General features: G+C 50.1%; 1 protein-coding gene across 1 annotated transcript in view; it reads right to left on the bottom strand.

Annotated features, from left to right (window-relative positions):
• The window catches only part of lrrc71 (leucine rich repeat containing 71), a 79,291-nt gene that overhangs the window by 18,644 nt on the left and 46,477 nt on the right, over positions 1–14,170 (bottom strand). Inside the window, exons 12-14 of the mRNA XM_059643008.1 lie at positions 13,645–13,729; positions 7,369–7,454; positions 1,094–1,193 (exon numbers count right to left, since the gene is read on the bottom strand). Of these exons, the coding sequence (XP_059498991.1) occupies positions 1,094–1,193; positions 7,369–7,454; positions 13,645–13,729 (271 nt within the window). The remainder of the gene's footprint in view (positions 1–1,093; positions 1,194–7,368; positions 7,455–13,644; positions 13,730–14,170) is intronic.

The following is a 14,170-nucleotide window of genomic DNA, read 5'->3' as shown; positions in this document are numbered from 1 at the left end:
ACTGGAGGACAGACTGGAGGACAGACTGGAGGACAGACTGGAGGACAGACTGGAGGACAGACTGGTGGACAGACTGGTGGACAGAGAGGAGAGCAGACTGGAGAGCAGATAGGAGGGTGGACAGGAGAGCAAACTGGAGGGCAGACTGGAGAGCAGACAGGTGGGCAGACAGGAGGGCAGACTGGAGGGCAGACTGGACGGCAGACTGGAGGACAGACAGGAAGGCAGACAAGAGAACAAACTGGAGGGCAGACTGGAGAGCAGACAGGTGGGCAGACAAGAGCGCAGACAGGAGGGCAGACGGGAGGGCAGACGGGAGGGCAGACAGATGGGCAGACAGATGGGCAGACAGATGGGCAGACAGATGGGCAGACTGGAGGACAAACTGGAGGACAGTCAGGAGGGCAGACAGAGGGGCAGACTGGAGGACAAACTGGAGGACAGGCAGGAGGGCAGACAGGAGGGCAGACAGGAGGGCAGACAGGAGGGCAGATGGTAGGACACACAGGAGAGCAGACTGGACAGCAGACAGGAGGACAGACAGGAGGGCAGACAGGAGGGCAGACGGGACAGCAGACAGGAGGGCAGACAGGACGGCAGACAGGAGGGCAGACAGGAGGGCAGACAGGAGGGCAGACTGGGCAGCAGACAGGAGGACAGACAGGAGGGTAGACAGGAGGGTAGACAGGAGGGCGGACAGGATGACAGACAGGAGGGCAGACTGGACAGCAGACAGGAGGACAGACTGGACAGCAGACAGGATGGAAGACTGGAGGACAGACAGGAGGACAGACAGGAGAGCAGACAGTTGGGAAGACTGGAGGACAGACAGGAAAGCAAACTGGAGGGCAGGCTGGAGAGCAGACAGGTGGGCAGGCAGGTGGGCAGACTGGAGGACAGACTGGAGAACAGAGAGGAGAGCAGACAGGAGAGCAGACAGGAGAGCAGAGAGAAGAGCAGACAGGAGAACAGAGAGGAGAGCAGACAGGAGAACAGACAGGAGAGCAGACAGGAGGACAGACAGGAGAACAGAGAGGCGAGCAGACAGGAGAACAGAGAGGAGAGCAGACAGGAGGGCTGACATGAAGCATACGTGTCAGGTTCAGGCTGATGAGGTTAGTATTTCCTGGCAGATACACATCTCCATCATGATGCTCGACGTAGTCAATGAGAGGATTCAGAATCTCTACAACCTGCGAAGAAAAGCACAAACCACCATTAATGTCAGACTGAGTGAGTGGGGCAGTGAGACAGAGAGAGAGAGAGAGAGAGACTTGGGCAGCGTGACAGTGAGAGAGAAAGAGAGAGACTGGGGCAGTGAGTGAGAGAGAAGAGACTGGGGCAGTGAGACAGGGAGAGAGACTGGGGCAGTGAGACAGGGAGAGAGACTGGGGCAGTGAGTGAGAGAGAGAGAGAGACTGGGGCAGTGTGACAGTGAGAGAGAGAGAGTGACTGGGGCAGTGAGACACAGTGCAACAGAGAGAGAGAGAGAGAGAGACTGGGGCAGTGAGACACAGTGAGACAGGGAGAGAGACTGGGGCAGTGAGTGAGAGAGAGAGAGAGAGAGAGAGAGAGAGAGAGACTGGGGCAGTAAGACACAGTGCAACAGAGAGAGAGAGAGAGAGACTGGGGCAGTGAGACAGTGAGACAGGGAGAGAGACTGGGGCAGTGAGTGAGAGAGAGAGAGACTGGGGCAGTGAGCCACAGTGAGACAGGGAGAGAGAGACGGGGGCAGTGAGACACAGTGCAACAGAGAGAGAGAGAGAGACTGGGGCAGTGAGACAGGGAGAGAGACTGGGGCAGTGAGTGAGAGAGAGAGAGAGAGAGAGAGAGAGACTGGGGCAGTGAGACACAGTGCGACAGGGAGAGAGAGAGACTGGGGCAGTGAGACATAGTGAGACAGGGAGAGAGAGACTGGGGCAGTGAGTGAGAGAGACTGGGGCAGTGAAACAGTGCAACAGAGAGAGAGAGAGAGAGACTGGGGCAGTGTGACAGTGAGACAGAAGAGAGACTGGGGCAGTGTGACAGTGAGACAGAAGACAGACTGGGGCAGTGTGACAGTGAGACAGAAGAGAGACTGGGGCAGTGTGACAGTGAGACAGAAGAGAGACTGGGGCAGTGAGTGAGAGAGAGACCGGGGCAGTGAGACACAGTGCAACAGAGAGAGAGACTGGGGCAGTGTGACAGTGAGACAGAAGAGAGAGACTGGGGCAGTGAGACACAGTGCAACAGAGAGAGAGAGACTGGGGCAGTGAGTGAGAGAGAGAGACTGGGGCAGTGAGACACAGTGCAACAGAGAGAGAGACTGGGAGAGGTCCACAAGTTAAGGTGCTGAACTGGAGCAGGGCCAATTTTGGAGTCATTAGGCAGGATTTAACAGAGGTCGACTGGGTGAGTCTGGTAAGTGGGAGTCTTTTAAAAGTCTGATATCAGGAGACCAGGGACAGTATGTTCCTGTTAGAGTGAAGGGAAAAGCTGGCAGGTTTAGGGATCTCTGGCTGATGAGGAACATTGAGGCTCCTGTTAGGAAAGAGGGGAAGGCATACGTTGGGTTTAAGCTGTCCAGTTTAAGTGAATACCTAGATGACTATAAAAAGTGTGGGAGCACACTTAAGAGGGAAATCAGAAGAGCAAAAAGAGGGTATGAGATGGATCTACAGATAAGGTTAAACATAGTCCCAAGAGGTTCTGTATCTATATTAAGAATAAAAGGATGGCTAGGGAGAGAATAGGCCCCCTTAAAGATCAGCGTGGCCGTCGATGTGTGGAGCCACAGGAGATGGGAGAGGCTTTTTAATGACTATTTCGCCCCGGTGTTTACTGAGGATCATGGATGCTAAGGAAATAAGGGTAATAAATGGGAATGTTTTGGACCGCATACACATTACGAGAGAGGAGTTTGTATTAAGGTGGATAAATCGTCTGGGCCTGATCAAGTCCATCTCGGATGTTGTGGGAGGCTAGGGAAGAAATTTCAGAGGGCCTTGCAGAGGCTTTACTCTATCTTTAGCCACTGGTGAAGTTCCAGAAGACTGGAAGGTGGCTAAAGTTGTTCTATCATTTAAGAAAATGAGCAAAGACAAATGGGCCGATGGTTCCACACATCGACGGCCACGCAGATCTTTAAGGGGGCCTGTTCTCTCCCTAGCCATCCTTTTACTCGTAATATAGATATAGAATCTCTTGGGATTATCTTTAATCTTACCTGCCAGATCCATCTCATACCCTCTTTTTGCTCTTCTAATTTCCCTCTTAAGTGTGCTCCTACAGGGAACTCCTGGCCAATGAGCCTGACATCAGTGGTAGGCAAGTTATTGGAGAGGATACTGATGGACAGGATCAACCAACATTTGGATAGTCAAGGTCTGCTTAGGGATAGTCAGCATGGATTTGTGTGCGGAAGTCATATCCAACAAATCTTTCAGAGTTTTTCAAAGAGGTAACCAAGGGGATGGATGAGGGTAGGGCAGTGGATGTTGTTTGTATGGACTTTAGTAAGGCCTTTGACAAGGTCCCACATGGTAGGCTAGTCATGAAGGTTAGGTCGCATGGGATCCAGGGAGAGCCAGCTGACTGGATACAAAACTGGCTCGATGGTAGGAAGCAGACCGTGACGGTTGAAGGTTGTTTCTCGGACTGGAGGCCTGTGACTACTGGTGTGCCACAGGGGTCGGTGCTGGGACCTTTGTTACTGATTATTGACAGAAATGATGTGGATGTGAATGTACAAGGCATGATCAGTAAGTTTGTAGATGATACAAAATTAGGAGGTAACGTTGATAGCGAGGAAGGTTATCAAAAATTGCAGAGGGATCTTCATCAGATGGGGAAGTGGGCTGAGAATTAGCAAATGCAATTCAATACAGATAAGTGTGAGGTGTTGCATTTTGAAAAGTCAAAACGAGGTAGGACTTATACAGTAAATGGTAAGGTCCTGAGGAGCGTTGTGGAACAGAGGGACCTAGGGTTACAAGTACATAGTTTATTGAAAGCGGTGTCACAGGTGGACAGGGTGGGTGAAGAAGGCATTTAGCACGCCTTCATTGGTCACGGCATTGAGTATTGGAGTTGGGATGTTACAGTTGTATAAATTGTTCACGAGGCTACACTTGGAGTATTGTTTTGGGACCACAACTTTTTACTTTATCAAGATGAAGGAACTAAGGGCATTCTGACTAAATTTACAGACGATACAAAGACAGGTGGAGGGACAGGTAGCATTGAGGAGGTGGCGTTGCTGTAGAAGGATTTGGACAGATTAGGAAAGTGGGCAAAGAAGTCTCAGATATAGTACAATGTGGGAAAGTGTGGGGTCATGCACTTTGGTAAGAAGAATAAAAGCATGGACTATTTTCTAAATAGGCAGAAAATTTAGAAATCTGAAGTGCAAAGGGACTTGGAGTCCTAATCCAGGATTCTCTTAAAATAAACTTGCAGGTTAAGTCAGTAGTTAGGGACGCAAATATAATGTTCGCACTTTTTTTGAGAGGACTAGAATATAAAAGCAGGGATGTACAACAAAGGCTTCATAAAGCTCTGTTCAGGCCACATTTAGAGTATTGTGGCCAATTTTGGGCCCCATACTTCAGGAAGGAGGTACTGGCCCTGGATCGGGTCCAGAGAGAGTTCCCAAGAATGATCCCAGGAATGAAAGGATTAACTTAGACTTATAGAGTAATACAGCATGGAAAAAGGCCCTTCGGCTCAAACTGGTCCATGCTGTCCGTGATGCACGCTCAGCTAGTTCCAATTGCCTGCATTTGGTCCCAATCCCGCTAAACCCTTCCCATCCCTGCATCTATCCAAATGTTGTTTTAAATGCTGCTGTTGTACCTGCCTCCACCACTTTCTCTGGCAGCCCCTTCCATCTATGCACCACTCTCTGTGTGCAGAAGTAGCCCCTCAGGTCCTTCTGAAATCTTTCCCCTCTCACCTTAAACCTGTGCCCTCTAGTTTCCAATTCCCCGTCCCTGGGAAAAAGACTATATGCATTCGTCCTACCTATGCCCCTCACGATTTTATACACCTCAATGAGGTCAACCCTTATTTTCCTATGTTCCAAGGAATAAAGTCCTATTCTGGCCACCCTCTCCCTACAACTCAGCCCTACTAGTCCTGGCAACATTCTCTTAAATCTTCTTTGCACATTTTCCAGTTTAACTGTGTCTTTCCTACAACAGAGTGACTAAAACTGTACACAATGCTCCAAGTGCAGCCTCATCAACGATTTATATAATTATAACATAATGTTTCAACTCCTATACTCGAGTTACTCAAGTGACACTACTTTTTGTACTCTTGTTACAGATTATAGGACAAGGTGCTTCTCTTTGGGTGTTTCGGTTTTGGTTCTCGGGGCGGGGCGGGGTCAACCTCTGCTAAAGATTGGGAGTTTGTCCATCTGATCCCACTTTCTCCTTCTTAAATTTCATAGTAAATTCTATCATATTATGGTCATTGCCTCCTAATGGTTCCTCCACCTTGAAGTCTCTAATCAAATCTGCCTCATTGCACGCTACCAAATCCAGGATTGCCTGTCCCCTAGTGGGCTCCACCACAAGCTGTTCCAAAAAGCCATCTTGTTGATATTCCACAAATTCTAATTCTTGCAATCCGCTACCAACCTGACTTTCCCAGTCCACCTGCGTATTGAAATCCCCCATGATCACTGTAACCTTGCCCTTCTTCCATGCCTATTCCATCTCCTGGTGTACCTTGTGCCCCACATTTCTGTTTGGAGGCCCTGCACATAACTCCCATTATTGTTTCTTTAACCTTTGCGATTCCTCAACTCTACCCACACCACTTTACATCGACTGACCTTGCGACATTTCTTGCTATTGATTTAGTTTCATTTCTTACTAATAAGGCAACCCCAAAGCCTCTGCCCACCTGCCTGTCTTTTCGACAGGATGTATATCCGTGGATGTTTAGCTCCCAGTGCTGATCCCCTTGCAGCCACGTCTCCGTGATGTCCACCACATCGAGGATGCCAATTTCAAACTGCGCCGCAAGCACATTTACCTTTTTACACGTATTACATGCATCTAGATGTAACATCTCCAGTCCTGTACTAGCCATCCTTCTTCTCATCGCCATTGGTTTATCCAGTGTGTTTGAAGTTACACTCCTAGCCTTTTCCAAACACTCTGTCCTACTGTGTGTGCTGGAGACTTTAATAGCCCCTCCTATGCACTCCAATTGTATTTTGAAGATCCAATTCGAGAGCGAACTATACAGTAAATGGAAAAAGTCCTGGGGAAAATTGGCGTATGGAGAGATCTGGATGTTCAGGGCATTGGTTCCCTTAAGGTGGCTACGCAGGTCAATAGAGTGATCAAGAAGGCATATGGCATGCTTTCCTTCACTGGACGGGATATTGAGTACAAGAGTTGGCAGGTCATGTTACAGTTGTATAAGACTTTGGTTCGGTCACATTTAGAGTACTGTGTACAGTTCTGGTCACCACATTATCAAAAGGATGTGGATGCTTTGGACAGGGTGCAGAGGATTCACCGGGATGTTGCCTGGTGTGGAGGGTGTTAGCTATGAAGACAGGTTGAGTAGATTAGGATTATTTACATTAGAAAGACGGAGGTTGAAGGGGGATCTGATTGAGGTCTACAAAATCATGACAGGCGTAGACAGGGTGGATAGCAAGAAGCTTTTTCCCAGAGTGGGGGACTCAATTACTAGGGGTCATGATTTCAAGGTGAGGGAGAAAGGTTTAAGGGAGAAATGCGTGGAAAGTTCTTCGCGCAGAGGGTGGTGGGTGCCTGGAACATGTTGCCAGTGGAGATGGTAGAGGCGGGTAAGATAGTGTCATTTAAGATGTATCTGGACAGATACATGAATGGGCAGGGAGCAGAGGGATACAGAACCTTGGAAATTAGGTGACAGGTTTAGATAGAGGATCTGGATTGGCACAGGCTTGGAGGGCTGAAGGGCCTGTTCCCGTGCTGTAATTTTCTTTGTTCCTTGTTCTCCTGTGATCTCCTTTCTCTTATTACTTTGACTGTGCAGTTGAATCCACTCCCACAGATGTTAACCTGCTGCTTTGTTCCCCATTGGCCATTCTACTTTCTGGAGTTTTACCATTCCCTCCTCCCTGCCCCACTTTCCAGTTTAAAGTCCCGTCGGCCACTCTATTTACCATTTTCCCTGGAACGTTGGTCCCAGCAATATTGGTTCACACTGAACCCTCCGCACAGTTGAGAAATCCTGCATTGTCTCTTTGTGAAGGGATGAGACAACAAGCAACATCTACTCACTGTGATCCAGGAAGTTTCAGTTACCCAAGCAAAACTCCAGTCACATGAACGGTTCAATCTTCCAGGCTGGAAAGGCAAGGACGTGTTGTGCACTCACCTCCTGTTCCTGTGTGGCTCCCCTCTTGTCCTTTCCAGGTCGTATTAATTTTGACTTGCTCATTTTCACATCTATGACAATCGACCCTAAAAGACCATAACATCACAATTTTTGATTATTGGACAGTCAGCATTGTCTGAGCGGTCACTGTCAGGGAACTTGTGCAGAGGGAGAGGACACTGTTAGAGGGTCAGTACTGACGGAGCACTGCACTGTCAGAGGGTATTCCTGAAGGCGCGCTGTACTGTCGGAGTGACAGTGCTGAGGAAATGGATGCTGTCAGAGGGTCAGTGTTGAGGGAGCGCTGCACTGTCAGAGGGTCATTCCTGAGGGAGCGCCGTACTGTCGGAGGGTCAGTGCTGAGGGAGCACTGCACTGACAGAGGGTCAGCAGTGAGGAAGTGGGCACTGTCAGAGGGTCATTGCCAAGGGAGCGCCATACTGTCAGAGAGTCAGGGCTGAGGGAGCACTGCACTGTCGGAGGGTCATTCCTAAGGGAGCGACGTACTGTCGGAGAGTCAGTGCTGAGGGAGCATCGCACTGTCAGAGGGTCAGTGCTGAGGGAGAACCGCATTTTCGGAGGGTCAGTGCTGAGGGAGCGCCGCACTGTCGGAGGGTCAGTGCTGAGGGAGCACTGCACTGTTGGAGGATCAGTGCTGAGGGAGCACCGCACTGTTGGAGGGTCAGTGCTGAGGGAGAACCGCACTGTCTGAGGGCCAGTGCTGAGGGAGCACCGCACTGTCTGAGGGTCAGGGCTGAGGGAGCGCTGCACTGTCGGAGGGTCAGTGCTGAGGCAGCACTGCACTGTCGGAGGGTCAGCGCTGAGGGAGTGGGCACTGTCGGAGGGTCAGTACTGAGGGAGTGCCGCACTGTCGGTGGGTCAGTGCTGAGGGAGAACTGCACTGTCGGAGGGTCAGTGCTGAGGGAGCACTGCGCTGTCGGAGGGTCAGTGCTGAGGGAGCACTGCTCTGTTGGAGGGTCAGTGCTGAGGGAGCACCACACTGGATGGTCAGTGCTGAGGGAACACCGCACTGTCAGAGGGTCAGTGCAAAGGGAACACCACACTGTCGGAGGGTCAGTGCTGAGGGAGCACCACGCCGGTGGGTCAGTGCTGAGGGACCATAGCATTGTCAGAGGGTCAGTGCTGAGGGAGCACCACACTATCGGAGGGTCAGTGCTGAGGGAGCGCTGCACTGTCGGAGGGTCAGTGCTGAGGAAGCACCGCATTTTCGGAGGGTCAGTGCTGAGGGAGCGCCGCACTGTCGGAGGGTCAGTGCTGAGGGAGCACTGCACTGTTGGAGGATCAGTGCTGAGGGAGCACCGCACTGTTGGAGGGTCAGTGCTGAGGGAGAACCGCACTGTCTGAGGGCCAGTGCTGAGGGAGCACCGCGCCATAGGGTCAGTGCTGAGGGAGCGCCGCATTGTCGGAGGGACAGTGCTGAGGGATCACCGCACTGTCGGAGGGTCAGTACTGAGAAAGCACCGCATTGTCGCAGGGTCAGTGCTGAGGGACACAGGGACAGCTAGCACACTGGAGACAGTGAAAGACAGTGATCACACTGGAGACTGGGAGACAGCTAGCACACTGGAGACAGTGAAAGACAGTGATCACACTGGAGACTGGGAGACAGCTAGCACACTGGAGACACAGGGACAGCTAGCACACTGGAGACAGTGAAAGACAGTGATTACACTGGAGACTGGGAGACAGCTAGCACACTGGAGACAGTGAAAGACAGTGATCACACTGGAGACTGGGAGACAGCTAGCACACCGGAGACAGTGAAAGACAGTGATCACACTGGGCACAATGAGAGACAGTGGTCACATGGAGACAATTAGAGACAATGGTCACACTGGAGACCGGGAGACAGTGGTCACACTGGAGACAGAGAAAGACAGCGATCACACTGGAGACAGTGAAAGACAGTGATCACACTGGACACAATGAGACACAGTGGTCACATGGAGACAGTAAGGGACAGTGATCACACTAGAGGAAATGAGAGACAGTGATCACACTGGAGACAATTAGAGACAATGGTCACACTGGAGACCGGGAGACAGTGATCACACTGGAGACAGTGAAAGACAGTGGTCACACTGGAGATAGCACGAGATAGTGATCACACTGGAGACAACGAGAGCAAGTGATCACACTGGAGACAATTAGAGACAGTGGTCACACTGGAGACCAGGAGACAGTGATCACACTGGAGACAGTGAAAGACAGCGATCACACTGGAGATAGCACGAGATAGTGATCACACTGGAGACAACGAGAGCAAGTGATCACACTGGAGACAATTAGAGACAGTGGTCACACTGGAGACTGAGAGACAGTGGTCACACTGGAGACAATTAGAGACAGTGGTCACACTGGAGACAACGAGAGCAAGTGATCACACTGGAGACAATTAGAGACAGTGGTCACACTGGAGACTGAGAGACAGTGGTCACACTGGAGACAATTAGAGACAGTGGTCACACTGGAGACAATTAGAGACAGTGGTCACACTGGAGACTGAGAGACAGTGGTCACACTGGAGACAATTAGAGACAGTGGTCACACTGGAGACTGAGAGACAGTGGTCACACTGGAGACAATTAGAGACAATGGTCACACTGGAGACAATCAGAGACAATGGTCACACTGGAGACAATTAGAGACAGTGGTCACACTGGAGACTGAGAGACAGTGGTCACACTGGAGACAATTAGAGACAGTGGTCACACTGGAGACTGAGAGACAGTGGTCACATTGGAGACAATCAGAGACAATGGTCACACTGGAGACAATTAGAGACAATGGTCACACTGGAGATAGCACGAGACAGTGGTCACACTGGAGACAATCAGAGACAATGGTCACACTGGAGACAATTAGAGACAGTGGTCACACTGGAGACAATCAGAGACAGTGGTCACACTGGAGACAATTCGAGACAATGGTCACACTGGAGACTGAGAGACAATGGTCACACTGGAGACAATTAGAGACAGTGGTCACACTGGAGACTGAGAGACAGTGGTCACACTGGAGACAATCAGAGACAATGGTCACACTGGAGACAATTAGAGACAATGGTCACACTGGAGACTGAGAGACAGTGGTCACACTGGAGACAATTCGAGACAATGGTCACACTGGAGACAATTAGAGACAGTGGTCACACTGGAGACAATCAGAGACAATGGTCACACTGGAGACTGAGAGACAGTGGTCACACTGGAGACAATCAGAGACAATGGTCACACTGGAGACTGAGAGACAGTGGTCACACTGGAGACAATTAGAGACAATGGTCACACTGGAGACTGAGAGACAGTGGTCACACTGGAGACAATCAGAGACAATGGTCACACTGGAGACTGAGAGACAGTGGTCACACTGGAGACTGAGAGACAGTGGTCACACTGGAGACAATTAGAGACAGTGATCACACTGGAGACAGTGAAAGACAGTGATCACACTGGGCACAATGAGAGACAGTGGTCACACTGCAGACAATTAGAGACAGTGATCACACGGGAGACAGTGAAAGACAGTGATCACACTGGGCACAATGAGAGACAGTGGTCACACTGGAGACAATTCGAGACAATGGTCACACTGGAGACTGAGAGACAGTGGTCACACTGGAGACTGAGAGACAGTGGTCACACTGGAGACAATCAGAGACAATGGTCACACTGGAGACTGAGAGACAGTGGTCACACTGGAGACAATCAGAGACAATGGTCACACTGGAGACTGAGAGACAATGGTCACACTGGAGACAATTAGAGACAGTGGTCACACTGGAGACTGAGAGACAGTGGTCACACTGGAGACTGAGAGACAGTGGTCACACTGGAGACAATTAGAGACAATGGTCACACTGGAGACTGAGAGACAATGGTCACACTGGAGACAATTAGAGACAGTGGTCACACTGGAGACTGAGAGACAGTGGTCACACTGGAGACAATTAGAGACAATGGTCACACTGGAGACAATTAGAGACAATGGTCACACTGGAGACAATTAGAGACAGTGGTCATACTGGAGACTGAGAGACAGTGGTCACACTGGAGACTGAGAGACAGTGGTCACACTGGAGACAATTAGAGACAATGGTCACACTGGAGACTGAGAGACAATGCTCACACTGGAGACAATTAGAGACAGTGGTCACACTGGAGACTGAGAGACAGTGGTCACACTGGAGACAATTAGAGACAATGGTCACACTGGAGACTGAGAGACAATGGTCACACTGGAGACAATTAGAGACAGTGGTCATACTGGAGACTGAGAGACAGTGGTCACACTGGAGACAATTAGAGACAATGGTCACACTGGAGATAGCACGAGACAGTGATCACACTGGAGACAATTCGAGACAATGGTCACACTGGAGACTGAGAGACAGTGGTCACACTGGAGACAATTAGAGACAGTGGTCACACTGGAGACTGAGAGACAGTGGTCACACTGGAGACAATTAGAGACAGTGGTCACACTGGAGACTGAGAGACAGTGGTCACACTGGAGACTGAGAGACAGTGGTCACACTGGAGACAATTAGAGACAATGGTCACACTGGAGACTGAGAGACAATGGTCACACTGGAGACAATTAGAGACAGTGGTCACACTGGAGACTGAGAGACAGTGGTCACACTGGAGACAATTAGAGACAATGGTCACACTGGAGACTGAGAGACAATGGTCACACTGGAGACAATTAGAGACAGTGGTCATACTGGAGACTGAGAGACAGTGGTCACACTGGAGACTGAGAGACAGTGGTCACACTGGAGACAATTAGAGACAATGGTCACACTGGAGACTGAGAGACAATGCTCACACTGGAGACAATTAGAGACAGTGGTCACACTGGAGACTGAGAGACAGTGGTCACACTGGAGACAATTAGAGACAATGGTCACACTGGAGACTGAGAGAGAATGGTCACACTGGAGACAATTAGAGACAGTGGTCATACTGGAGACTGAGAGACAGTGGTCACACTGGAGACAATTAGAGACAATGGTCACACTGGAGATAGCACGAGACAGTGATCACACTGGAGACAATTCGAGACAATGGTCACACTGGAGACTGAGAGACAGTGGTCACACTGGAGACAATTAGAGACAGTGATCACACTGGAGACTGAGAGACAGTGGTCACACTGGAGACTGAGAGACAGTGGTCACACTGGAGACAATTAGAGACAGTGATCACACTGGAGACTGAGAGACAGTGGTCACACTGGGCACAATGAGAGACAGTGGTCACACTGGAGACTGAGAGACAGTGGTCACACTGGAGACAGAGACAATGGTCACACTGGAGACTGAGAGACAGTGGTCACACTGGAGACAGAGACAATGGTCACACTGGAGACTGAGAGACAGTGGTCACACTGGAGACTGAGAGACAGTGGTCACACTGGAGACTGAGAGACAGTGATCACACTGGAGACCGGGAGAGAGTGGTCACACTGGAGACAATCAGAGACAATGGTCACACTGGAGACAATTTGAGACAATGGTCACACTGGAGACTGAGAGACAGTGGTCAATCTGGAGACAAGCAGAGACAATGGTCACACTGGAGACAATTAGAGACAATGGTCACACTGGAGACTGAGAGACAGTGGTCACACTGGAGACAATCAGAGACAATGGTCACACTGGAGACAATTCGAGACAATGGTCACACTGGAGACAATTAGAGACAGTGGTCACACTGGAGACAATCAGAGACAATGGTCACACTGGAGACAATTCGAGACAATGGTCACACTGGAGACTGAGAGACAGTGGTCACACTGGAGACAATCAGAGACAATGGTCACACTGGAGACAATCAGAGACAATGGTCACACTGGAGACAATTAGAGACAGTGGTCACACTGGAGACCGGGAGACAGTGGTCACACTGGAGACCGGGAGACAGTGGTCACACTGGAGACTGAGAGACAGTGGTCACACTGGAGACAATTAGAGACAGTGGTCACACTGGAGACAATTAGAGACAATGGTCACACTGGAGACTGAGAGACAGTGGTCACACTGGAGACAATTCGAGACAATGGTCACACTGGAGACAATTCGAGACAGTGGTCACACTGGAGACAATTCGAGACAGTGGTCACACTGGAGACAATTAGAGACAATGGTCACACTGGAGACTGAGAGACAGTGGTCACACTGGAGACAGTGAAAGACAGCTATCACACTGAGGACCGACAGATATTCTCTCCAGCAGGATCACATCAACTCACCTCGTTTTCCAAGCTTGATTTCCTCTTTCTTTTGTGGGAGCTGTGTATTGGAAATACTCGGTTTCTCTTGGATGGCAAGATCTCGCTGGTGGTTTCAGGAAGAGAAACATTGATTACTGGAAAGACCTGAACTGAAAGGGAACCATCTCATGTGCAGCTAACCTGCAGCATGGAACAGATAAGGGATGAAATAAAAACTGAAATCGTCAGAGAAACTCAGCAGGTCTGGCAGCTTCTCTCAGGGAGAGATAAGTAGAGTTAATGCTCCAAGTCTCGGTCCCTTCTTACCATGTGACTGCAGCTAAGAAATGGTGGCAGGTACGCTGAAGACAGTAGGGGTGGAAGGAGTGAGCTGATAGGTGGAGATGGAACCCCGAGAGAGACGGAGAGAGAGAGGGAGAGGATGGTGCTGAGGAAGGCAAAGTGATGAATAACGGTAAACCAAGGAGTTTGAAAATCCAACATTGGGTACCACGACTGCAGGGTCCCAAGGTGTGTTCTTCCAGTTTGCACTGAGCTTCGCTGG

Source organism: Stegostoma tigrinum, chromosome 47 (genome assembly GCF_030684315.1).
Source record: "Stegostoma tigrinum isolate sSteTig4 chromosome 47, sSteTig4.hap1, whole genome shotgun sequence".
Classification (NCBI taxonomy): Eukaryota; Metazoa; Chordata; class Chondrichthyes; order Orectolobiformes; family Stegostomatidae; genus Stegostoma; species Stegostoma tigrinum.
The sequence above is the reverse complement of the archived record's forward strand: the minus strand, read 5'-3'. Positions and strand labels throughout refer to the sequence as shown.